The following is a 25,918-nucleotide window of genomic DNA, read 5'->3' as shown; positions in this document are numbered from 1 at the left end:
TTCCACAGACCAAAAACATGACTGTTAGGTTAATTGGCTTCTCTAAATTGTCCTTAGGTGTGAGTGTGTGTGGATGGTTGTCTGTCTCTGTGTTGCCCTGTGACAGACTGGCGACCTGTCCAGGTGTACCCTGCCTCTCGCCTGGTGAACGCTGGAGATAGACACCAGCACCCCCCATGTTCCCATGAGGGATAGACGTGTTAAAAAATAGATAGATGGATGGAATATTAATGACAGGACAATTAGAAAAAGGTTGATTAAATATGGGCTTGTTAAAATAGTTGCCTCTTCTCTCTAAAAACAGAATGGCAACATGACTTAGGTTTGAAACTTCCAAAATGTTTCTGGAACATTTCCCTTCAGACAAACGACACCAATGTTTTATTGTTTTATTTTCCTATATTTTAATCATGTAAAGCACTTTGCATTGTCTTTGTACTGAACTGTGCTATATAAATAAATTTGCCTTGCCTTGCCTTGCCTTGCCTAAATGTCAAGCATGGTGGAGGGCAAATGCAGGACTCAGATGGTTGAGGTGACCACAGACTCCTCTGTCCACCAAATTATTCTAGAAGCTAATTTGAGGGCATCCATCTGACAGTTGAAGCTAATCTGAAACTGTATTGTCAGCAGGATAACGATCCCACACACAGCAGCCAATCTCCAATACAAGGGCTAATTAAAAAACAATGACGGTGTTGCAGTGGTCCAGTTAAGGTCCAGATCTCAACCTGAATGAAATTGTCTGGTGGGATCATCTGAGACCTGTGCAGAAACAATTGAGCACAAACCTTAAAGCGCTACAAAAATGATCTAACAATCTCAATTTGATGGGAAACTATAAAGTCATTTAACCACTACTTCTTGTTATTGCTATAAAACCCGGTTCTAAAAGCTAATGAGTCCTGGGATATACTTGGTTTCTTATTCACAGGTTTTTCATATTTGCTCAGTTTCTAATATGACAACATGATGGGATCTGAAACACTGTCATCAGGTCTAAATCATTTTATATCTCATAAAGACCAGATCCTTTTTGTTAGTGGCTGATAAATAAAGCCGTGGAGTTGAAAGAGGATGCACTTGTTTTTACCATAACTGTATGAATTAGGAGAGTGAAACTGGTCAGGACAGTTCAAGTTCAACAGCTCTAAATTTAAGAGAATCACGGTTATTAGTGTAAAGGCTTGTAATCAGACTTTGAAGAAGGCTGTTTATGACCAATGAGATTAAAAATAGATAATGACAGCAGGGAAAAAAGCAACATGCAGTGTAGGGGGTCCTGATCACCAGGAGGAAGGAAACCAAACTACCAACTAACTCAGGAAGATGGAGCTTCCTGAATGTGAAATATGTTTTCTGGGGTTATTTTCTCCTTCATGTCCCCCTCACTTGCAGAGAAGATGCTCAGGCTCCCAAGCGAGTGTCCTGGGCGAAGATCGGCATGGGCTCAGATGTCATCTCTAAGAACGGCACACTCTCCTCGATTGCCTCCAGCCCACGCCACAAAGAGCCGTCCCACCACCTCAACAACCACCACCTGCATCAGTACCCCCAGCATCCTGCCTCTGACACGGCCTCCATCATCACAGCGACAGGCAGCACCGCCGGCTACAGACCGTCTCGCCATCAGGAGGCTTCCACTCCCACTCATTACGGCTACAACAACAGCAGCACGCTGCCACACAGACAGCCCCTCTCCTCGCAGGCCTCCAACGGGAGTTCACAGCCGGTGCAGGAACGCTACGGCCATCTGCCCCAGGCCCAGGAGCTGCCTCAGACCTACAGCCAGCCGCAGGGCCACTTCCAGCCTGCGCCACCGCCCAACTCCACCGTCACAGCCTCCAACATCAGCCGAATGGGAGGGGTGCCCATCATGGTGCCTGCGCAAAACCAAGCAGGCTCTCTGGTCTAACACAAGTGCCATGCCATGCTGTTGGACTTTTACAGAGAGTCAGCTGGTTCTCTAAAGGAAATGCTTTATTACTTAGCGAACAGGAAGAGTCATTTACTGCTGCACGCTGCAGGCTGCCATGGCAATAATTCAAGACATGCTGTTTACTTGCTTTGTATTCACTCACAAGTTATGTATAGATATGGTTCTCTTTTCTACGTTTTTATTAATATGCTGTAACACCATCCATTCTCTTGCTGTTCACACAGCAGTCACATTGTTTTATTAAGGGTTCATTTTCAAAGTCTCTGCAAAGATTGAACAGCAAATTGGACAGATTATCGAAGCCATTTTCACTTAAAACAATTACCTTAAAGGTATATAGCCACGATGCTTTAAAAAAGACCAAAAACCATTTGTTCATGATCAAATAAGGTTACATACACCAAGCCTCCATTCTGATAATGTTTTGATGGTCCTTTTTTCAGGCTAAATATAGCCTGAAAAAAGGACCATCAGCAGAATAAACAGATGTGGCTCCATCTACTGGCATTGTTGCAGAACTATTATAATGCTGATTTGCTTAATTAATAAATCACTTCACTAAATAATGCCAGAGCGAGCCTGACCCTCTGCAATGCCTCGCAGTAAAGCGGCAGCTTGGCGTGATTGAAGACCAACGTTATTAATTAAATACACCAATCTACATCAGCCTTAAGAGCCTCAGCGAACACCAACCTTCATACTGTATTCCCAGCGACATTCCAGTCTTTTTCCTCTTGGAATCATATATTTTTTTGCGGGTTTTTTTCCACTGGACTTTGTCCATTCTTAATTGTTTCGCTGGAAGATGCTAATAGCCGTTAGCTGCTTCCTTGAGCTATCCCCTGCTGCGCATGCGCAGTGACGTGCTTCCGTTTATATTATAAATAAACACAAGAGGCTGTATTTATTAACAAATTGAGCATAAACAAAGCATAAAACACCAAAATAACAACTAATACGGCAGCAGGATGTAATAGTCTTTCATAAAAACTCTGTATGCAACCAGTGAGCTACTGACGTATACGTTTAAAAGAAAAGTCAAATAATGTGGTAATACACCTTTAAGGACAATTTATTTATACTTTAAGACTGCATTATATTGAACTACAACATTATAAAAAAAGCCAGAATTTAAATCATCTCTGCGGGTCATGGATAGCAGTTTGCTCCCAGTGGAACAGGGCTGCCAGAAGAAGGTAGAACAATGAGAAGGAAAAAACATCAGGTTTAAATTGTAATTTTACTTTTTAATTTTTATGGTTAGGAAACACTCTGATTGTCTTTGGGTTGGACAGCCTCAGAGTATAAGTGAATATAAGACATCACAGATGATGTGTAACTTTCTAAGTCAGCGTCCTCCTTCATCATTCCATCCTGAATGGTTTTGATCTCCGGTCTGGTTCTGCAGATCAGTGGTTTGTCAGCAGGGATCAGATCCACACAGATGTGATCTGATGATCCAAAGTGAGGAGCTGCTGCAGCTTTGGATGCTCCTGGGTTGTTGCAGTAGACTTGAACCAGTATATTATTTTCTCTGGTCAGGAACTTGTGCAGCACAGCTCTTAACTCAATGTGATTAAAGGTTCCTGCTACAATCTCATCTACATCTGAATTGCTGTTCATAAGACTACTGATAAAGCAGTATAGCTCCTCTAGGGCTAGCTTAGCTTTCAGCTGGTTCTATGCTGCAGTGATGGTAAGAGAGCTCAAGTTTAAATGGTCTACACTGAACTGCTAGATGTTCCAGCTGAGGGGAGCCAAAGGTTCTGATCGCCTGTGCAGCTGTGTGCCAGATGTGAACGTATATTGCTAGGCCTCCACCTTTTCTTCTCTCTGCAGCTTCCGTTTAGTCCATTCGAAACAAAGAGCAGTCTGCTAGCTACACAGCAGCATCGGGTATATTGCCATCAGACAATGTCTCTGTGAAGATCGCTACACAGCAGCCATTCTTAGCCGGATTTCATGGAGTTTGTTGGCGAGGGATCTTACATTTTCCAGGAGGAGGATCATGGCTCAACTCTTAAAAAAGGAACTACAGGCCTGAAAGTATCACTCTGTTCAGCCCAGTAAAAAGCACAATTCTGCATTTGGTGTGTATGTCTTTTTTCATCTGCTCCCCAAGTTCTGCTCACAGAGCACAGACTGGCACCTGATGCTTCACTGCATCTGCACAGAAACACGCATCCTCTCCAGCTGCTAACAAGCTGATGAAAATACTGACGGTGTTTTCACTTCCACAGTAAGCTACAGCAGGACTGATGGTGGAGGAACAGAAAGCTCCACATTTAAAGGGAAATCCCGTAGATTGTGAGCAAACAGCCTGGTTTAGATGCAATGCCTGTGTTGTTGTGATTGGATAACCCAGAAGACACGGCAGGATGGAGTTCTTTTATAAAAGTCTCATTTCTTCAAACACATCTGAGTGAAAACTGCTTGTGATTCTGATTCAGAACTTGTGATGTAACTGCATTTTTTCATCCGTACATTGTATTCCATTTTCTGCAGGACTAAAAGTTGTAAATATGCTTATTGGCTGTTAAATGTATTCCAGGCAGCATTGAGTTTTGCTTTTATTGTTTAATATTCTGGCCTCATCTGTATGGATAATGCTGTACAACAATGTTAGTCTAAGCATCTTGATGTTGCACCTTTTCATAGCAACAGTTTTAATTGAGGTCACACCGTGACTTTCACACAAACAGCTTCAATTAGGTCAAAATATTGTAAAGAAAAGAGATCAAGAGTAAACAACACCTTCAAAATCTCAAATGAACCATCGAGCCTGAGGTTTAGAGAGCTCTTTGTTCACTAAAATATACTGAAAATTAAAATAAAAATACTGAAAATATACGGCAGGGAAATTCTCTAGAGATTTTAAGGAATGCCTAAACAGACATCAGCTTTTTCATTTCAAACACAAAACCCTTGTGAAACCTATTCTGGTAATATTCCATGCTACCATTATTACCATATTATTTTTGAAAAGGCCTACACGGTGACACAGTTGGTAGCCCTGGGTTCATCCATGGAGTCTCCATGTTCTCTCTTTGTGTTCTCTCCGGATACTCCAGCTTCCCTCCACAGTCCAAAAAGGTTAATTGGTTACTCCATCATGGTTATTCGGTGTGTGTGTGTGTGTGTGTGTGTGTGTGTGTGTGTGTGTGTGTGTGTGTGTGTGTGTGGTTGTTTGTCCTGTGATAGACTGACAACATGTCCAGGGTGTCCCCCGCCTCTTGCCCATTGGCCACGACCCTGCATGGAAGAGCGGCTGTAGAAAACGGATGGATATTGAGGATTTAGCTTAGAGACCCAGACTTCAACTTAAACCTCTAACAAACAGTTATTGTATGAAAACCATGACGTCGTGTTCAACAAACCCTAGTGGGAGTGAGCGCATGAGCGTTTTTACAGTAGGTGAAATAAGAGATTAAAAAGAGCCTTCAGTTTGGAATTTTAAAGGAAACTCAGAGTCGTGTGCTTGCTGTAGTTAGGTTGATTTAATAGAAAACAATAACTTGTTTAACTCTTATAGAGGTGTAAAGACATAAACTGTCTATGTGTTTATGTAAAATAAACTTTCTGAATATTTTACAGGATCAACATTATATGATGGCATGAAAATGCACAAAAAAGATGACATGGTAAAATTAAGAATAAATCCTAAAAATAAAACCGCTGGTCCATCTACACCCTGAATGGTACAGAAATTACCACTCAGTCAGGAGATGGATGGATGGATGGAATAATGGATGGATGGATGGATGGATGGATGGATGGATGGATGGATGGATGGATGGATGGATGGATGAATAGATGGATGGATGGATGGATGGATGGATGGATGAATAGATGGATGGATGGATGGATGGATGGATGGATGGATGAATAGATGGATGGATGGATGGATGGATGGATGGATGGATGGATAACCATCATACAAACTCCCTATTCCTCATCAACTTGCACATTCTGAAATGTTTTGGACAGAAACCCTCTCCCTTTGTGGGAAGAGTAACCAACTGGTAACTGTGTCAGAAAGCGTAGTAGAAAAGCTTGGAACAGCAAAATTAATGAAACATTTGTGGATTTACAGCAACAACATCAACACTGGACATGCAACATTTAAAATACTATGTTGAAAAAATAGGAAAAAATTAACTCTCATCTTTACAAACGTATCCATGTGATCACTGATATACTTTTACTAGTTAAAGTTTAAAATTAAGATTTTTACTTTTTATGTATACATATTTTATTGTTGTTTCAAAGTTTTACAAATCTTTTCATGACTGAATTTCCCCTTTTTTTTCAGATAGACTTTGGATACACGGGGGCATTTCATTTGCGGTCTTACTTTTTAAATATTCCATAATCATTATTCTAAAATGGACTTTGTTTCTCTGCTGTGTAGCAAAGCATTGAATTTTGTTGTTAAAAATTTATACCACTTAAGCCAACTGGAAAATGTGTAATTTGTCTGTTTCAGAGTGTGAATGAGTCATTTAAATGTGTACATTGATGAGTATAATGTATTAATAAAGACAAGCCTTTATTTTTATATGGCAAATATAAGAGCAAATGAAAGGCGTTTCTTAATACAATTTAACTTTGTGAACTAAATAAGTGCTCACTGTCACATCAGGAAGCACTCTTTAAGCTCTGTGGACAAACAAGTGGTAAAACATCTTATTTATACAGAAAGCCTAAACTGCAGGCACTAATGTGCAGTGTGCATTTGTATACTCCATATTTATGTTCATGGAAAATGCCCTTGTTATTTGCAAATAAAATACAAACAAATTGTTGTGCTTTTGTTCTTTTTTTTCATTTCAAAATTGTTTGTATATCACATTTGTATTTGTTAAAGACAATGATTATCAAAGCATTAATGAAAAAATGGGAAATGAGAAAAGAGATGTGGCACAAAACCAATATGTTTGAACTGGTAAAAGATGCTGAACATATTTGCAAAAACGGCAAACAGATGCAGCAGCAGAAAATATAAAGGGACAAGTGAGTGATACAGAGATAAAAAAAATCAGCAATCACAACAATTTCTGTATCACACTGGTTTTCAGCAAAACCGCTGAAAAACTGCTCTCAATAGCATCCTTTCCATTAAAGATCTAATTTTCACTTCAAAGGCACAAGTGTAGATGACCACCAGATGGCAGCAAAGCAGATGATGAGTATGAGAAAGTATTATTTTTCTATCTAAAATATTTTCTTTTCTTATTTTTTACCACAGACACATTGGGTAATATTTTTACTTATAATTACTTTCTGAGCTTCACTATCACACACGTCAATATTTATCTAAAAAGGTATAGGCTTGCTATAGAACTGGGAATAGGCAAACAGGCTTAAATTGGGGGCAACTAGACTTTCACTTTGTTTTTCTGAAAACATTTCAACACCTTTCCAGGAATCTTTGTCAATTCTGGTGGCTTGCACTTGAGCAACCTGCAGCTGTCACGTTGCTTTTTTCCAGTACATGGAGGCCTGTCCTCCTCGGCACAATTTAAGTCAGATGCAAATCAATGTGACAGATCATTGAACAAAGTCCAGCTGCCTCTGATTTAAGCCTGTTTGCCGTTGCGATGACCCGGATAACTGAGAATCTGCACAGGCATATCTGGGATTACAGCATTCTCCATCCATTTTCATCTTTTCAACATCATGGGGTGCTGTTGTTTGTCTCCAGCAGTAAGTGGGATAAAGGGACATCCTGGACAAGTCAAGACTCCATCACAGGGCAACAGATAGAAGCACAAGACGGACAACAATGCACTCATTCACTTAACACCAAACAGACAAATCAAAGTACTAAAACACCTTTTAACGCCTTGGCTCTGTTTCACAAAGCAGGGTTAGTGAAAGCTCTGAGTTAAGTTCTCAGGTATGGATCTGCATACCTTGGGTATTCGGTTCAAAAAGCCAGGTAGCCTTTACCCTGAGTCAAACTCCCACCTCAACATACTCTGTGTTAAACACTGTCAGGGCCACCTCACATTTCCTCACTTGTGTAACTTTGTTTCATCCTAAATATTATGTAGAATTATTACAGTTATCACTAATTGTATACCTACAAGACAATCAGAGTCAACTACTGTTTAAGATGGATGGGTAGGTGTTGTAGAGCCAACGCTGTCAAAAGGATGAATTACCACATCAGCTCTTTCAATAACTAACCTTACTAAACGTAATTGTGTGTCATTGTTTAGGTCACATGACATTCTCCTGGAGAGGCCCTCAGTCTAGTTCACCCATTATTGTGACTAAGAGGGCCTCTTTCCTGCCTCTGAGAATGCTGGGGGTGGTGTACCCCAGAGGATGGCCTCTGATCTGCTCCAAAACGTGCTTCACTGAGTTAAATGTAGGCCTTCATGAGGAGCAGCAGGCAGCATTCCTCTGCAGGAGCGTAGCTCCGCTCTGCCTTTACTCTCCTGAATTTTCCTTTTTCTTTTGTTTCCTTCAAGCGAAGTTTATGGTTTATAAATAATACAATTATGTTAAGGCTTGATCTACCCCATTCATGGTAGTCCTTAATGTTAATATTAAATTTCCCTTCTGTGGGACCAAAAAAGCAAATATGTATTTATTTATTTAATGTCATGGCTCTTCAAGTTTAACTTTTCCTGCACTTCCAGGAGAAAAACTTCTCTTTTCTTTTCGGCCAATCAGTCGACAGCAGTCTGCTCATGACAAATTTCACCCTCTCTGATTATACTACCTTGTGAGGACTGGGAAGGGACAAATAAAGCCTCACTTTGCTTTACAATTATGAAAGAATTATAAAGCAATGCTTAAAAAGTGGGCCGAGCCCGGCCAAGTGAACGGGTGAAAATTTCACATTGTAGAAGGGTAGTTAAAACATTTTAAAAGGTAATATTACAGAAATATGTTTAACTTGAATTGAAAAAAAATAATTTTAAGAAATCATTTATCTCTCATTATTCTGGAATTTAACAAAAAATAAATCATTTTAGCAATCGGGTCTCACCTAAAACAGAAAATATTTTATCTGATTTAATCCAAGACAGTGAGTAAAAAGGTTTTATTAAGTTTTTTTAAATATGTGGTTTCAGATACATGTAATGGATTATCACAATACTAAAATTAAAATTTCAATAGAAATACTAAGGGTTATTTCTGGAAAGCAAAAAGTGCAATTGATTACAATATGACATGTAGGGGACAATTCTGAACAACGTTTTTGTGTATCTTGTTAATAAAGCGGGTCACTTATTTTTCTGTTGGAACTCAACATGTAAGCAGAGTTTAAACATCCAGCATCATCTCATTGTTGAGATGAGCAACGACAGGGAGGCCGAGTGTCTGTTGTTGCACCACTGCTGTTGGAAAAAGTGCAACAATCTGCGCAAGTATGAACAGGTTGGTATAAATTGATTTTGACGCACATGGGTAGCTTGAATAATTGTTGTTTTTTTGTATTAATTATATCCAGGCAAGGAATAGTTTGACTCCCTATTGTTAAAAATGATGCAGTGAAACATAAAAGGAAGCAATAGAATTAAGGGTAGAAGTTTATTAGAATTAGCAATTAAGTGATGTAACATTCATCTACATGGGGGGGGGGGAAGGCAAAATATGCCAATATGTAAATACATACATCATTAATAGAAAAAATAATAATTCAGTCACTGAACTTAAAAAACAGATTCACACATCCAGGTGGCTGGACAGAGTGGAATAACAGTAGCAACACACTCTGATGTTACAGTAAATAAATGTAAAAAAAATGTACAACAGAATATATATATTAATATTCTAAAATAAATGAAAAAAATACAAAGTTTGAAGAGCACTGGATATTTGTCATGAAAGAAGCTTTGTAATGCACTGCTCTGCACCCGTAATAGTATGTTTCTTCTCATTCCAAAGGAACTACAGTACTGAGTTGGCAGAAAAAGGTGCATGGCTTTTGTATTCTTATGAAACACTTTTTTCCATACAGTGAATTCTATATGGATGACAGTATGCCTGTGGTGAAAAGAACAACCATCCTGTGATTTACAGCTTTGTAAATGTCCAAACGTAGCAACAGTTTCTGTCAAAGGATATGAGAAGATAAAACAAGAGATGTGTCGTTAAGACAAGAGAGAAATAATATTTGGAACTGTATCCCTGTACCAAAGTGATTTTTTATGATCGATACCCAGCATGTCATGCTCCATTAGTGAAGTCCTGTAAAAGTGGGATTTGACAATCCCACTTGCTATTCAGACAGCGGCCATTTTGGTGTCTGACCTGAAACGAATGTGCAGAAAACAATGAGGTGAGCTCAGCAGGAGGCAGTAGTTGTAGTTTAGATGGATAAGATAATGTAGATGGTGACGATCCATGGTAATGGCAAACAAGGGGAGCTCATGCAGACTGGACCAGACTTCAGGAAGGTTAGGAAAATCCTCGAGGGATGAGGGTTCCTGGTCACACTGTGGCCCCTGGCCTGATGGTTCTTTAGGTAGGGCAGAGGACTGAAAAGAAAGACAAAATAAACCATGATGATACATTATGGGCAGAGTAAGTAGCTAAGATTCCTCTGATTTTCTGGAAAAAGTTGAATTAAAATCATGATGTGTTTACCTTTTAATATGTAGTCCGTAAGCAGTGTAGGCACCTTCTCACTGTCGTCCTTCATGGCATAGAGAACTGTATGGGGAAAAAGTTATTTTGCTTTTAAAAATATTTTAATCATTCCTGCAATCAGTCTCATATTAGAAGCTTACTTTTTGTGAGCAGCTGCAGGTCGTCAACAGACGGAGGGGTGGTTTTCTTCTCGTATGGAATCACAGTGTTCAGATACTGAAACAAAAAAATCAGTTGTGAAGCTACTGTGTTATAGTTGTGAAACTATGTAATCTTATTGTTACGACAACGCAAACACAAACAGGAGCTTCTTGGAAAGAGAAAGTGTGAAGGTTTTAAAGTTATGCTTAGTTGGGTTGTGCTGAACGGTCATGAGCACTCAATTTTCTACCAGTAGAAGATTACTGTCTTAGTGTGTCTCATTTTTCTGAATGCAGATGGGATTTTCCTAGGTTAGCTCCAGGCTGCTGCAGGCCTCAATGCCTGCTGAGGAGGGAATCCAGCTATTTGATTCAGAATCAGAAAGAGTTTTATTGCCAAGTAGTATTTTACAAATACAAGGAACTTGCTTTGGAGCTAAGGTACTACACATAGACAAAAATACAGTTGACATAAATATATTATATGGAGTAAGCAAAAGTCAGATGTGTAAGAATCATAAAAGAATAGAGCAGAATAATACACCTAATGTTACAAGCAAGTTTAAGGTAAATTTTGTTGTTTTGTTATATATTCATGTTGTAAGTATCAGTAAAATGCTGCTGTCACTTTAAGAAACACTGAAGCCCAGTAACAAGAAGTTGTCACAAAGGATGTAGCATGAGGTAATCAGGGAGTAAATGTGCATGGTACAGAGTGAAGATATATATTCAAATTTATCCAGCAACATATGCAAACTTCTTATGCTTTTAGGTAGCATTGTAAATATGTATTGATAGTTTATCATGATGTTTGCAATTTCAATTCAGTTCAATTCAGTTTTCTTTATACAGCGCTGATTCATGAAACCTGTCATCTCGAGGCACTTTACAAAGTCAAATTCAATCAGATTATACAGATTGGTCAAACTTTTCCTATATAAGGAAACCAGTTGATTGCATCAAAGTCTCTCCAATCAGCATTCACTCCTGGAGAACCGTAGAGCTACAGTGGACAGTCGTCTGCATTGTACATGGCTTTGCAGCATTCCCTGATACTGAGCAAGCATGAAGCGACAGTGGAAAGAAAAACTCCCCATTAACGGGAAGGAAAAACCTCCAGCAGAACCAGAACCGGGCTCAGTATGAACGGTCATCTGCCTCGACCGACTGGGGTTAGAGAAGACAGAGCAGAGACACAACAAGAGAGACAAAAAAGAACAGAAGCACACATTGATCCAGTAATCTGTTCTACATTAGATGGTAGTAGCGGGTGATCTGTCTTCCCTGGATGATGTCACAGTTAACAGAACGCCAGACCAGGTGTACCTACTAAGACGAAAAAAAATGGCAGACAACAAAAAGGTAAAAGATGAAATAACAGTCAAGAAATGCCATTTGGAGAGCAGTAGGAGAACTCAGCAGAGTGAGAGAAATAGACCCTGATGTCCTCCAGCAGCCCAAGCCTATAGCAGCATAACTATAGAGATAGCTCAAGGTAACCTAAGCCACTCTTTGTCAAAAAGGAAAGTTTTAAACTAAGCCTAGTCTTAAAAGTAGACAGGGTGTCTGCCTCACGGACCAAACAGAGTCTTTCCGCTTCCTGGAACTATCATCTCTCAGGACCTAAAGTAGGAGCTGAACATCAACTCCCTCACCAAGAAAGCTCAGCAGAGGATGGACTTCCTGAAGAAGGCAGCTGAAGAAATTCAACCTGCCAAAGACAATGATAGTGCAGTTCTACTCCTCCATCATTGAGTCCATCCTCCCCTCCTCCATCACCATCTGGTACGCTGGTGCCACCGCTAAGGACCAGAGCAGACTGCAGCGTGTCATCAGGTCTGCAGAGAAGGTGATTGGCTGCAATCTTCCATCTCTCCAGGACCTGTACGCCTCCAGGACTCTGAGGCGTGCAAGAAGATTGTGGCTGATCCCTTCACCCCAGTCACAGACTATTTCAGTCACTTCCCTCTGGCAGGAGGCTGCGCTCCATCAGGAACAGAACCTCACACCACAAGAACAGTTTTTTCCATCTGCTACCAGCCTTATGAACAAGGCCAAGAGCCGCCCGTGAAACTGGACACTGTCTCTCTCCCCTGTTCAGGACTTACAAGCTTCTGTGTTACATTAACGCACAGTTTACTGAATGTATACAGCTTCTGTATATATATTCTTTTTATTTTATTGTATTTTTATGTTTTGTCTGCACCATCGACACCAAGTCAAATTCCATGGTCCCATGGTCAGGCCCTTCACTGATCCACTACAGTTCGCCTACCAGCCCTGCCGGGGAGTTGAGGACAGCATCATCTTCCTGCTGAACAGAGTCTACACTCATCTGGACAAGCCGGCGAGCACTGTGAGAATCATGTTCTTTGATTTCTCCAGTGCCTTCAACATCATCCGTCCGGCTCTACTGGGTGAGAAGATGACGGCGATGCAGGTGGAGGCCCCCATCGTGTCCTGGATTGTTGATTACCTGATGGGCAGACCACCGTATGTACGCCTGCAAAACTGTGTGTCTGAAAGGGTGGTCAGAAACACTGGGGTCCTTCAGGGGACTGTCCTCTCCCCCTTCCTCTTCACCCTCTTCACCTCAGACTTCAACTACTGCACTGAGTCCTGCCACCTTCAGATGTTTTCTGATGACTAAGCAATAGTTGGCTGCATTGAAGGGGGTGATAAGAGTGAATATAGGACTGTGGTGGGCAGCTTTGTTTCTTGGAGTAAGCTGAACTATCTGCAGCTCAATGTGACAAAGACTAAGGAGCTAATAGTGGATCTGAGGAGGACAAAAACACCTGTGACCCCTGTTTCCATCCAGGGGGTCCCTGTAGACACTGTGGAGGAGTATAAGTACTTGGGAGTGTACTTTAACAATAAGCTGGACTGGACTAGAAACACTTAGGCGGTCTACAAAAAGGGCCAAAGCCGACTCTTTTTCCTGAGGAGGCTGAGGTCCTTTAACATCTGTGGGACGATGTTGAGGATGTTTTATGAGTCTGTTGTTGCCGGCACGATCTTCTTTGCTGTCACATGCTGGGGCAGTAGGCTGAGGGTCGCTGACAACAACAGACTGAACAAACTGATCAGGAGAGCCGGTGATGTTGTGGGGGAGGAGCTGACACAGAAAGGAGGATGCTGTCCAGGCTCCAGTCCATCTTAGACAATGTCTCACACCCTCTTCATGACACACTGGTCCAGCAGAGCAGCTCCTTCAGCAGAAGACTCCTGTTACCCAGATGCTCCACAGAGCGCCACAGGAAATCATTCCTGCCTGTGGTAAATCTCTACAACGCCTCCCTCAGTGATTGAGACCCCCCCCCCCCCTCTGTAATTGACATTTATTAATTCTTTCCACAGTTCTTGCACAATGTCACTATCACTTTATTTTGAATCTATAAAGATTGACAGACAGACAGACAGACAGACAGACAGACAGACAGGCAGACAGGCAGACAGGCAGACAGATAGACAGATAGACAGATAGATAGATAGATAGATAGATAGATAGATAGATAGATAGACAGATAGACAGATAGACAGATAGACAGATAGATAGATAGATAGATAGATAGATAGATAGATAGATAGATAGATAGATAGATAGATAGATAGATAGATAGATAGATATTATTTTGTGTGGAATGTTGTGTGTATATATAAAAAATGTTGTATATCTGAATATCTGGAGCGTGTAACGGAAGTAATTTCCCTCTTGGATTATTAAAGTATGTCTGATTCTGATTCATACAGGGTATTCTTGATTTAACAGGAAGCCAATGAAGGGAAGCTAAAATAGGAGAAATATGATCCCTCTTGTTGATTTTCATCAGAACTCTTGCTGCAGCATTTTGGATCAGCTGAAGACTTTGAACTGCATTTTGTGGACTTCCTGATAGTAAAGAATTACAATAGTCCAGCCTTGAAGTAACAAATGCATGGACTAGTTTTTCAGCATCACCCCTGGACAGAATATTTGTAATTTTGGCAATAATCCGCCGGTGAAAAAAGAAAACGCTGGAAACCTGTTTAATATGGGATTTCAATGATATGTCTCAAAATTAACACAGAGATTTTTTACTTTATTTCCAGAGGCCTATTTAATGCAATCCAGATTAAGTGATTAATTAAGAAGTTTATTTTTGAGGATTCTCAAAAACAATAACAATCAAAAAGATTGATTATTGACATGAAGAAACTGGAGTCTGTCAGACGGATAAGATTTAAACTAGCCTAATGCTTTCTCCTTAACACCTGCAGTATGTTCAAGTCTTTCTAGGTTGTGTCTCTGCTCTGTCTTCTCTAACCCCCAGTCGGTCGAGGCAGATGACCGTTCATACTGAGCCTGGTTCTGCTGGAGGTTTTTCCTTCCCGCTAATGAGTGGTTTTTCTTTCCACTGTCGCTTCATGCTTGCTCAGTATGAGGGATTGCTGCAAAGCCATGGACAATGCAGACGGCTGTCCACTGTAGCTCTACGGTTCTCCAGGAGTGAATGCTGCTTGTCAGGACTTAGAAGCAATCAACTGGTTACCTTATATAAGACATTTTTGACAAATCTGTATAATATGATTGAATTTGACTTTGGAAAGTGCCTTGAGATGACATGTTCGCATCTGTCAGTCTGCCCCAGGGCAGCTGTAGCTACTAACATAGCTCACCACCGTCAGGGTGCAAATGTGAGTGTGAATGACTGAACTGTAGTGTGAAGCGCTTTGGAGGTCGTCAAGACTAGTTAAAGCGCTATACAAGTCCAAGCCATTTACTATTTACTATGTTTCATGAATTGGCGCTATATAAATAAAATTGAAATTGAAACATTGTCATCAACTGTGTCAAATGCAGCACTGAGATCTAACATCACAAGTACTGACAAGTCCATTATCTGAGGCCATGAGAATATCATTAGTGACCTTCACCAGAGCTGTCTCAGTGCTATGATGAGCTCTGAAGTCTGATTGAAACAGAACATCTCCTAACAAATACAGCCCCTGCTTCACTGCAGACGCAGCACCAATCTGCCTGTCAATCTCCCGTTCCATCTTTCCCTCATTTGTGAACAAGATCCCGAGATACTCCTCCATTTGGGGCTTGAAGAAGAGTGCCTTCTTTGAGTTGGGGAGGATGTACTACCCCAAGTGAAGGAGTTTAAGTACATAAATTTATATTTGCCAAAATATAGAAATCCAGAATAAAAACTCTTAACAGATATGTGCAAAATACAAGGTTTTTGCATGTTATGAAATTAATTTAAGTAGTATTAACATGTGCAAGGGACATTTACACTATTTGGAAGGCGAGATGTCAGAGGGTCCCGAGACCTTAATAAAGAGGCTAGCTACAGATGGGAAGAAGCTGTTTTTGTCCTGATGGACCACGGCTTCCTGCTAAAAAGAGTCTTAACTGTGTTCTGGGTGGGAGGGGTCTGCTGAAATCTTTCCTGCTCACCTCAGAGTCCTTTCGGGCGCGAATGATTGAGATGGGAGCGGGACAAAATAGATTCTCATGTGTTTGTGAACACTTGCAGGCAAGGTTAGATTAACGATGGGTCAACACAAGACTTCATTACTGTCATGATGCAGTTTTTGGCCTGCCTGTCTCCCCATGAACTTTTCAGCACTTTCCACCTCTCATGCAGCTCAGTTTTTACTCCACCTCCTCATTAGTTCCACATGCCATTCCCAATTAAACCTGGACTCAGTACACCTGCCAACACCTCTACTTAAACCTCCCTCAGTGATTGTCTTCATCCAAACCTCGTCCTGACTTGTGCTTCTCACGTCTGCCAGTCAGAGCTTCCTACGTCTGCCAGTCAGAGCTCCCATGCCTGCTAGCCAGAACTTCCTACGTCTGCCTGAAAGAGTTCCCTTCGTTGACACCTGCCTGCCGGCCTGCAAGTTCTCTATCTGCTGTGCTGCTGGTTCTCCTGCTACCCCAACGCTCCAAGTTCTCTATCTGCTTTGCTGCCGGCTGAACCACACCCCAGCGCTCCGACAACCCTCTTTACTGGGCTGCCAGCTAAACCTGCGCTGTTCTACAGCTAGGATCATATTGGAATGTAGGTAACTGACTAGGAATCTGTCTGTATGATTGAATTTAATTTATTATATATGTCTGAATATAATTTGGATCTATGTGTTTTGGGAAGTGTCTTGTCACAACAACTGTTGTGCACTGGCGCTGAGTAGAAAAGCTGAACTGAATCAAAAATTTAATTATCAGCAGTGATTACACAATAACATGATGAGTCAGTATTACTTGAGATTACCTGCTTCTCATTTCCTGTACTTCCAAATGTCTGTCTAATGCCCGTCTGCAGGATGTTGGAGAGGCCCTCCATACTGAAGCGCTATAGGTCGCACACACACACACACACACACACACACACACACACACACACACACACACACACACACACACACACACCAAAGATAACATTATGTTAGTGCAGATTTCAATACAACTTTACTATTTAATTATATTTATTTCTTCTGAATTTTGCACCTATAAAATAAATTTAGTTCATATTTAATTTTTCAAATCTGACATTATGAAAGAAAATGGTAGCTGCAGTCCCAAATAAAACCACACTTTGTGCATGACATGCCGGGAAACTCCATTTGGTCTGTGTTATTGAAAAGGAGTAGACTGAACGGAGCTGTTAGTGGACATAGATGCTCCTGTAACATCATTCAGAGTCTAATGGACCTGAGAGCCATTATGGGAAGATTAAGAGAGGGAAAGAGGAAGATTCTGTGATCTCACCATTCTGCAATTAACTTATATATTTTTCATCATGAATAAAATAAAGGCTTGATAACAATCCTATGTGTGTAAATAATAAATATTATGTGTTTTACTTTACTTACTGAAATAAATATTTTTTAATAATAATCAGACTTATTGAATGGGTCTGTACTTTGTAACATATTGATCCTAATTCCATAATGTAAATAATTTAAAGACTCTTTACCTTGACAGGCATGGTGCCTGTCTTCTGGCCATTAGAGCCTGTGTTCGCTCCATTGGAGGGCACCGTCCCTCCCCCCTGCAGACTCAGGGCCTTGTCACGACGTTTACGTTTGCTGCTGTCCCGTTGCTCCTTCTGCCTGTTCTGCACCTCCATCAGAGCCGTGATGAATGTGTTCTTCACCTCCTTCTCAAACTCTAGCTCATCTCGCCGAGCCAGCTGGTTGACCAGCTCCTCGGAGTACTCACGAATGGCAGCCTCCACCCTGTGCAACAGTTCAACTAGAGCTGAGCTGCGCATGCAGCTGAGGCCTGCAGGATGGGTGGGGGGGAAAACAAATGAAGGGCAAAGCTGTGAGAGTCTGCAAGGTGTAAACATCAAGGAAGTCCAAAATGTGTGTTTGCTATTTGTATAAAGAAGTAATCAAGTGAAAAATAAGATAGCAAAGAAAAAAAAAGAAAAAAAACTAGTTTTTATGCGAAAATCTCGACCATCTCCTGACCATTCAATTCAATTTTATTTATATAGCGCCAAATCATGAAACATGTCATCTCAAGGCACTTTACAAAATCAAGTTCAATCATATTATACAGATTGGGTCAGATTATACAGATTGGTCAAAAATGTCCTATATAAGGAAACCAGTTGATTGAATCAAAGTCCCGACAAGCAGCATTCACTCCTGGGGAACCGTAGAGCCCCAGGAGTTCTCCTAATGTCTTGTGCGTATCCAGGGGAACCAGATGCCCGTGCCACCTCAACTGGCTCCTCTCGACGTGGAGGAGCAGCGGCTCTACTGTAGAAGCAGTGGTTAAACTGTGTCAAATGCAGCACTGAGATCTAATAAGACAAGTACAGACACAAGTCCATTATCTGAGGCCATGAGAATATCATCAGTGACCTTCACCAGAGCTGTCTCAGTGCTATGATGAGCTCTGAAGTCTGACTGAAACCAGATGTCCTAACCAGATGTCCAAGCCACCTCAACTGTCGACGTGGAAAAGCAGCATCTTCCCGTTATTCGTGAACAAGATCCCAAGATGCTTGAACTCCTCCACTAGGGGCAGCACATCCTCCCCAACCCGGAGGAGGCACTCTACCCTTTTTCGGCTCAAGCCCATGGTCTCGGATTTGGAGGCACTGATTTTCATCCCGGCCGCTTCGCACTCGGCTGTGAACCGCTCCAGTTCACAGCTGAAAGGGCGAATCTTATCTATCCCCGGGGCCTTGCCACCAAGGAGCTTTTTAACCACCTCGGTGACCAAAATCCTCATTTAATCCAGAATAAAGACTCCATATCTTTAATTTCTGTGTTGCCAATTTCCCCTGTCTCCAAAACTACCGTACACATGGGTCAGAGACGCAATGAGCACTACATATTCTGACATCTGTTTTTCTTTATAGATCATTGCCTTTGAGTGGAAAGTGATATATGCAAGATGTTCGGTCTCCAACTTGACAGTCTTGTGCATATCCAAGCTTTATAAATGATACCCCTGATCCTTTCTACAGTAACAGCGCTTTGGGTGGTCAGCATGACTGGAAAAGCACTATATAGGTTCAGTCCATTTACCATTTTACCATTTAGAACCCTTGGCCCAAAAGAGAATCTATTTTTTCCATGAGTGTTGTTTTTCACTCAGACAAGATGATGGATTCCAAAATGTAAGAAAATCTAATAAATTATAATCTGCATCGACTAAATACATAACCAGTATAATTTCTACTCTACCTTCATAGGAGCAGTTGTTGTTGGAGGCCTGTGACAGCTGCCTGATCTCATTCAGCAGGGAGGGGTTTGTCCTGGAGGAGCAAAGGCTGCTCTCTTCCTCATCCTCCTCTTCAGTCTCACCAGGATCTGGAGAGTTCTCCATCATCTCCACTATTTCCTCAATTACCTGAGAGAGAGAAAGAGACAGAGAGAAACAGATGAATGCAGAGAGGCAATGGGCAAGGAAAAAGGTTTAGGAATGGTTGCATACAGTAAAATATTTCCCATTTATAAGTAGCTGGTAAGATGCTAAGAGTCTCCTCTATTGCAATTTTACATAATACATTATTGATCCATGCAAAGAATGCAGCAATGTGCATCGGCAGTGGTGTTAGTTGGACAGCTAGCAGAGAGCTGCATCAGCACAACGATCTAGCTTGCCATAGGACTACACTCATTGGAAATGACGAAAAATTTGTTGCTGAGCAAATTGGAGGCAAAGCAGTTTGCACTGTTTGCTTTGAATTTAAAGCTAGTAGAGAAAATGTGAATGAATCTCCAACAGTGTGAACACAGTCTTCTGGGAAGGGCTTGCTTGCTGTTGTTCAAGCTGTGATGCGCCAGAAGAGAAGAAAAAGAGCTTGATGGTTTTTGCATCTTTGCCGGCAGGGACTAAGCACACCACTACCGTTGATATTTCTCTTGAACGTGTGCTCACTGTGCAATAAATTGGATGACTCCATCTACTGGTGGGGAAAAACAGACTGTTATTCTGCTGTGTGCTTCACGAAGACGTGGTTGTGTGAACTGATACCGGACTTTGCGCTGCAGTTGTCAGGGTTCTGATTGCATAGAGCGGACCTTGACAAGGAACTCTCCGGCAAAGCAAAGGGAGGAGGTATCTGTTTTTATATCAATGGTGGCTGGTGCACAGACATGACAGTGATTCACCAGCACTGTTCTCCTAATCAGGAATATTTTATCGTTATCTGTTAACCGTTCTACTCCTCTGAGTTGGCTTTATTCCTTCTGGCTGGTGTTTACATCTCGCCGAAGGCCAACATGTATGAAACACAGCAGATGCTGGCCAACAGGATACTGTGTGCAGCAGACAAAACCCGGACTCCATTGATATTGTTCTTGGTGACATTAATAAAAGTATCCAATCAGAGAAGTGAGCACTTTGGATATCTGCTACACCACATAAGAAGTGCTTATCCTGCTTCTCTGGGACCCTCTAATCACATCATGGTCCAGTTGATTTCTGCATACAGGCCAAATTTAAAGCTCTGTAAAGCTGTGATGAGGACATCAAAGAAATGAACCAGTGAAGCTTTAGAGCAGAGGTCTTCAACCCTAGTCAGCAGGATCCACAGTCCTGCATGTTTTAGGATTTTCCCTGCCTCCACACACCTGTGGACACATCTAAAGCATGCAAGACCTCCTACATGTAGGAAGTTGACAATCTGGTGACCGGGTAAACCAGAACAGTCCAGAGCTTAAAGCGCTGAAGACAGTGGAGGTGGTTGGGGATTTTAGAAGGAGCACAGCCCCACCCTCCCCATCATCCTATGAGACTTCCGTGTCGCTCCTGTGGACTCCTCCCACTTCCTGGGCACCATCATCTCTCAGGACCTCAAGGGGGAACTGAACATCACCTCCCTCACCAAGAAGGCCAAGCCGAAGATGTACTTTCTGCAGCAGCTGAAGAACTTCTCCTGCCAAAGACGATGATGGCACACTTCTACACCGCCATCATTGAGTCGATCCTCACCGCCTCCATCACCATCTTGTACGTTGCTGCCACCGCCGGGGATGAAGGCAGGCTTTGGTGTATCTTTCACTCTGCAGAGCAGGTGATTGGCTGCAATCTTCCTTCTCTTATGGAACTGTGTACTTACAGAGCTCTGAGGTGAGCAGAAAAGATTGCAGCTGACCCCTCTCACTTTGGACGCAAACAGTTTAAGATTCTCCTTCTCTGGCTAAAGATTGTGGTCCATCAGGACCAAAACTTCTTACTATAAAAACAGCTTCTTCCCATCTCTAGCTATAGGCCTGGGTCCCCCACTGACACTTCCACCTTGCAAATAGTCCAACTATCTCCATACACGTAATCACTGTTCAGTTTATTTTCATATTATGCACAAACCTGGCATTTTGCACATATTCATGAATTGCGGGTTTATTTTCTGTAATCTATATGTTATACTCTATTTTCTGTATTTTGCCATATATATATATATATATATATATATATATATATATATATATATATATATATTTATATATATATTTTTTTTTTTTTTTTTTTTTTTTTTGCAGACTATATCCTCTCCTATAGCAATACATTCTGCACATGTAAATATTTAGCACATTATTTTTTTAATCTATTCTTCTATTATTCCTTTACAGCTTGCAGTTTTTTTGTGTGTGAAGCCATTTTGGTGATTTAATGAACAAAAAAATCACTTGTACCTGTACAGAGCAGATTCCTCAATAAATGAATTGTTTCACAGTAAAGGGTCCAGGTTAATAAAATTGTTCTCATCTATTCAAGTTTATGAGCCTGGAAGTTTTACAGTATTTTTCTCATTATAACTTCAGAAATAATTCCCATGGAGTTATTTCTAAAGCATGCATTAGCTGTGAAAAGTGCAGTGAGTAGCACTGTTGCCTTGCAGTAAGACGGTCCTGGGTTCAAGACCCCTTACCCTGGGTATTTCTGCATGGAGTTTGCATTTTCTCCTTATGCATGCGCGGGTTCTCTCCGGGTACTCTGGCTTCCTCCTCTAACATGACTGTTAGGTTAAGTGACCTCTCTAAATTCTCCTTAGGTGTGAGTGTGTGTGAGAATGGTTGGTTGTCTTTGTGTTGCCCTGTCCAGGGTGTACCCCTGTTGACAGCTGGAGATAGGCACCAGCATCCCTCACGACCCCAACAGGGATAGGTGTGTTGGAAAATTGATGGATGGAGTTTTCATGTCACCCACAGACCTGATCTGCTGTAATCAGAGGCTCTTCATTCAGACAGTTAGCGTTTTCATTCTTCTCATTCATCTCCTCTTCTTCTTTTTCATGTATCTGAAGATTGGGAGAAAAGATATATCCCAATTATTATAATTTGAGGTAGACCAACAAGCTGAAATCAAAACAACCCCTCCAAGGATTATGTTTCATTCTCAGAAAAAAAAACAACCTCCTATTATATGTTGTTCCAAGATTTAAAGTATTTTACAGGTACTGTTATAATTTTTCATAGGTAGAATTTAAAACATTAATCGGTCTGGTACTAATATCAATCCAGGACATACCACATGACTTTGTGATCTTAGGTTCTGTGAGCCACCTTTTCCTGGAAGAAGGTGCTGCATTTTGTTCATTGTTCTCAATCATAAAACATTTGTGAAAAACACAAGATGCTATTCTATGTTTGAATTAGTTTGAGAAGCATTTATATTAATTATTTCTCCTTTTGTGTTTATTAATTGTTTAAAAAAAAGTTAAGTCAAACCATTGTGAAACTGTGGAAGCTGTACCTACATAATTACCTGTTTATATGTGGTTAGCGCTAGTTTCATCGGCTGAAGCCGCCATGCTCTTTGGACTGAACAGTCAAATCATGAATGTGAGCTATTTGCAATCAAGTTTTTTAAAACTTTTCGGTTCTTTGTTATGAATGAGTTCAAATTCCTTTTGCACTTTTTTAAGCAAATGTTTTGTCTTTGTTGCTTATGAAGGACATGTTAAAATGCATTTATTTTATACACAGAAACTATTTGCAATCAGTTTTTTAAGCAAACTTTTTGTTCCTTGATATGGAGGATCTTAAATTCCTTTTTGCACTTTGTTTTTTAAAGCAAACGGTTTGTCTTTTGCTTAAAGACATAATAAAATGCATTTATATGCAGAAAATAGTTGTATGTTGGTGCAGTAAACATACAGATATAAATTCATATAAAATTTGTTCTTATTGAGAATCATTTGTAGCGTCTTTCATTTCCAATTATTTGAAGTGTGTGATAATGTGGCCCTCCAATGGTCGTGATGAAAAATATTTGGCCCTCTTTATCATGGAAGTTGCCCATCCCTGGTCTAAATGATTATCAGATCAGAAGCTGTGAAACCATTAACACTTATTGAGTCTCTTGTGAGCAGCAGAGATTAAAAAGTCTAACAGCAGCTGGGATGAATGACCTGTGAAAGCGCTCCTTTGAGCATCTGGGATGCAGCAGTCTGTCACTGAGGGAGCTCCCCAGCTCTGAAACCGCTCCATTTGAGAACTTCTGAAGGTGGCAACCTAGTGAGCTGATGGGGGTTGGGCTGATCAAACCTCAGAAGGGGCTGTCACCCAACTCATGCTGCCCACATAGCCTGGGCGCTCTGTTTGTGACCTAAAGGCTTTTCCAAACATCACCAATGTTGTTGTCTCTCAGCTCGGCCTCCGTTTTCTTCCTGTAGTTATTTTACCCTTCTCTAATCTTCTTCCTGAGCTCTTTTTGTACAGCTTTCAGAGCCTCTCTCCTAACTAAAAGCCCATTCTTCTCTTTTAGTAAAGCTTTTATCTCAGGTTTACCCAGAACCTGCTTGGAGAAGCACCTAACTTTCATGAGGGGCACAATGGAGTTGACACAGAAATTGATGTAGTCTGTGATGTATTTGACAGGACAAAAAACAGAACATATATTAAAAATATTTTAATTAAGACAAGTAAATATAACGTATAAACTGTTTTTGAAAAATATGAGCTTGGACTGGCCAGATTTATTAGTTCTCCAAAATGCTGACAACCCAGGGTCCAGACCAGGAAGCAGAGCCGTAGTTTAGCAAACCTGTCTGCAGCTTCTGTACTGTTACCCCCCCATAACCCCATTGAGACGGTGTCTTTTCCACGATCAAAACTGAGCAGATTAAAAACAGATCTAAAAGGAGCAAATCATAAAAACCTCATAAAAATCAATACGACTCAACCTGGACCAAAAAATAAAACAATTAAATGTGGTTTATTAAATATAAGGTCTCTCCCTCCAAAGACTTTGTTAGTTAATTAATTGATTTCTGATAATCAGATTGATTTATTTTGGCTACAAGAGGACTACGTTAGTATAAATGAGTCAACTCCCTCCAATTACTTTAAATTTCCACATTCCAAGATCTATGGGAGGAGGAGGAGGAATAGCAACCATCTTTCAGTCTGATTTATTAATTAGTCCTAGGTCAATTAATAACTACAAACATCTTCTCTTTGTTGTTTTGTATCGTCCACCAGGGCCTTACTCTTAGTTTTGGATCAGTTCTCAGACTTTGTATCTGATTTGGTGTTAAATACTGACAAGGTAATTACTGTATAGTGGGTGATTTTAACATTCATGTTGACACTGAATGCGAGAACCTTAGTGTAGCCTTTAAAACTATCCTAGATTCAATTGGTTTTGCTCAAAATGTGCATAGAACGACGCCTTCATACAGACCTTGTGCTGACATATGATATTGATTGTGAAGAATTAACAGTATTTCCTTACAACCCTGTCCTATCTGACCAGTTTTAATAACCTTTGAGTTCAATTTTACTCAGTTCTCTGCACCCAAAAGAAGGTTTGATTACAGTAGACCTTTATCAGATAATGCTCTATCAAAACTTTAAAGAGTCTGTCCCCCTTTAATATCCTCAGTATCATAGAAATCCCCTGCAGATGGCAGCAATGTTGTTTCTTACCATTCACAAATTGATGTTTTTGTTAACGGCGTCACTTTCTCATTGCGTTGTGCATTAGACGATGCAGCTTTAAGGAGGTATTCCCTATTCCCTATTTTAGACATGATTAATCTATCCTTAGTAAATGGATATGTACCACATGTTTTTAAAGTAGCTGTCATTAAATCGTTACCTAAGAAACCTATTGATCAAGATGACATTACAGACCTATATCTAATCGTTTCCTATCTAAACTTCTTGAGAAAGTAGTTGCTAATCAACTATGTGAACATTTACAAGGTAATGACCTATTTGAAGAGTTTCAGTCAGGCTTCAGAGCTCATCATAGCACTGAAACAGCTCTGGTGAAGGTCACTAATGATATTCTCATATTCTCAGATAATGGACTTGTGTCTATAGTTGTCCTGTTAGATCACAGTGCTGCATTTGATACAGTTGATCACAATATTCTCCTACAAAGACTTGAACATACTGTAGGGATTAAGGGAAAAGCATTAGGCTGGTTTAAATCTTATCTGTCAGACAGATTCCAGTTTGTTCATGTTAATAATAAATCTTCTTCAAACTCTAGGGTCACCTGTGGAGTACCACAGGGTTCAGTCCTTGAGCCAATTCTCTTTACTATATATATGCTTCCGATTGGCAAAATTATCAGACAGCATAGGATTAATTTCCACTGCTATGCTGATGACACTCAGCTATATTTATCCATAAATCCTGATGAATCCAATCAATTACTTTGACTGCATCTAAATTCTGACAGGACAGAAGTTGTAATCTTTGGACCAGTCCTCAAAAATAAACTTTTTAATCAATCACTTAATCCGGATGCCATTAA

At 40.6% G+C, this 25,918-nt stretch overlaps 2 protein-coding genes across 3 annotated transcripts in view; one reads left to right on the top strand and one right to left on the bottom strand.

Moving 5' to 3' along the window:
- The window catches only part of esama (endothelial cell adhesion molecule a), a 77,002-nt gene extending 72,232 nt beyond the window's left edge, over positions 1 to 4,770 (top strand). The window contains exon 7 of the mRNA XM_012868134.3: positions 1,399 to 4,770. Within this exon, the coding sequence (XP_012723588.2) occupies positions 1,399 to 1,915 (517 nt within the window). The 3' untranslated portion in view covers positions 1,916 to 4,770. The remainder of the gene's footprint in view (positions 1 to 1,398) is intronic.
- A 4,700-nt stretch (positions 4,771 to 9,470) lies between these two features.
- The window catches only part of fez1 (fasciculation and elongation protein zeta 1 (zygin I)), a 32,319-nt gene continuing 15,871 nt past the window's right edge, over positions 9,471 to 25,918 (bottom strand). Inside the window, exons 4-10 of one of the 2 annotated variants that reach the window (XM_012868135.3) lie at positions 22,362 to 22,448; positions 19,390 to 19,555; positions 17,661 to 17,968; positions 16,956 to 17,036; positions 10,690 to 10,765; positions 10,547 to 10,612; positions 9,471 to 10,437 (exon numbers count right to left, since the gene is read on the bottom strand). In XM_012868135.3, the coding sequence (XP_012723589.2) occupies positions 10,421 to 10,437; positions 10,547 to 10,612; positions 10,690 to 10,765; positions 16,956 to 17,036; positions 17,661 to 17,968; positions 19,390 to 19,555; positions 22,362 to 22,448 (801 nt within the window). In that variant the 3' untranslated portion in view covers positions 9,471 to 10,420. The remainder of the gene's footprint in view (positions 10,438 to 10,546; positions 10,613 to 10,689; positions 10,766 to 16,955; positions 17,037 to 17,660; positions 17,969 to 19,389; positions 19,556 to 22,361; positions 22,449 to 25,918) is intronic. The other variant, XM_036143479.1, reaches the window with a different exon arrangement.

Source organism: Fundulus heteroclitus, chromosome 11, assembly GCF_011125445.2.
Source record: "Fundulus heteroclitus isolate FHET01 chromosome 11, MU-UCD_Fhet_4.1, whole genome shotgun sequence".
Taxonomy (NCBI): Eukaryota; Metazoa; Chordata; class Actinopteri; order Cyprinodontiformes; family Fundulidae; genus Fundulus; species Fundulus heteroclitus.
This window is presented reverse-complemented; position numbering and strand designations above follow the sequence as displayed.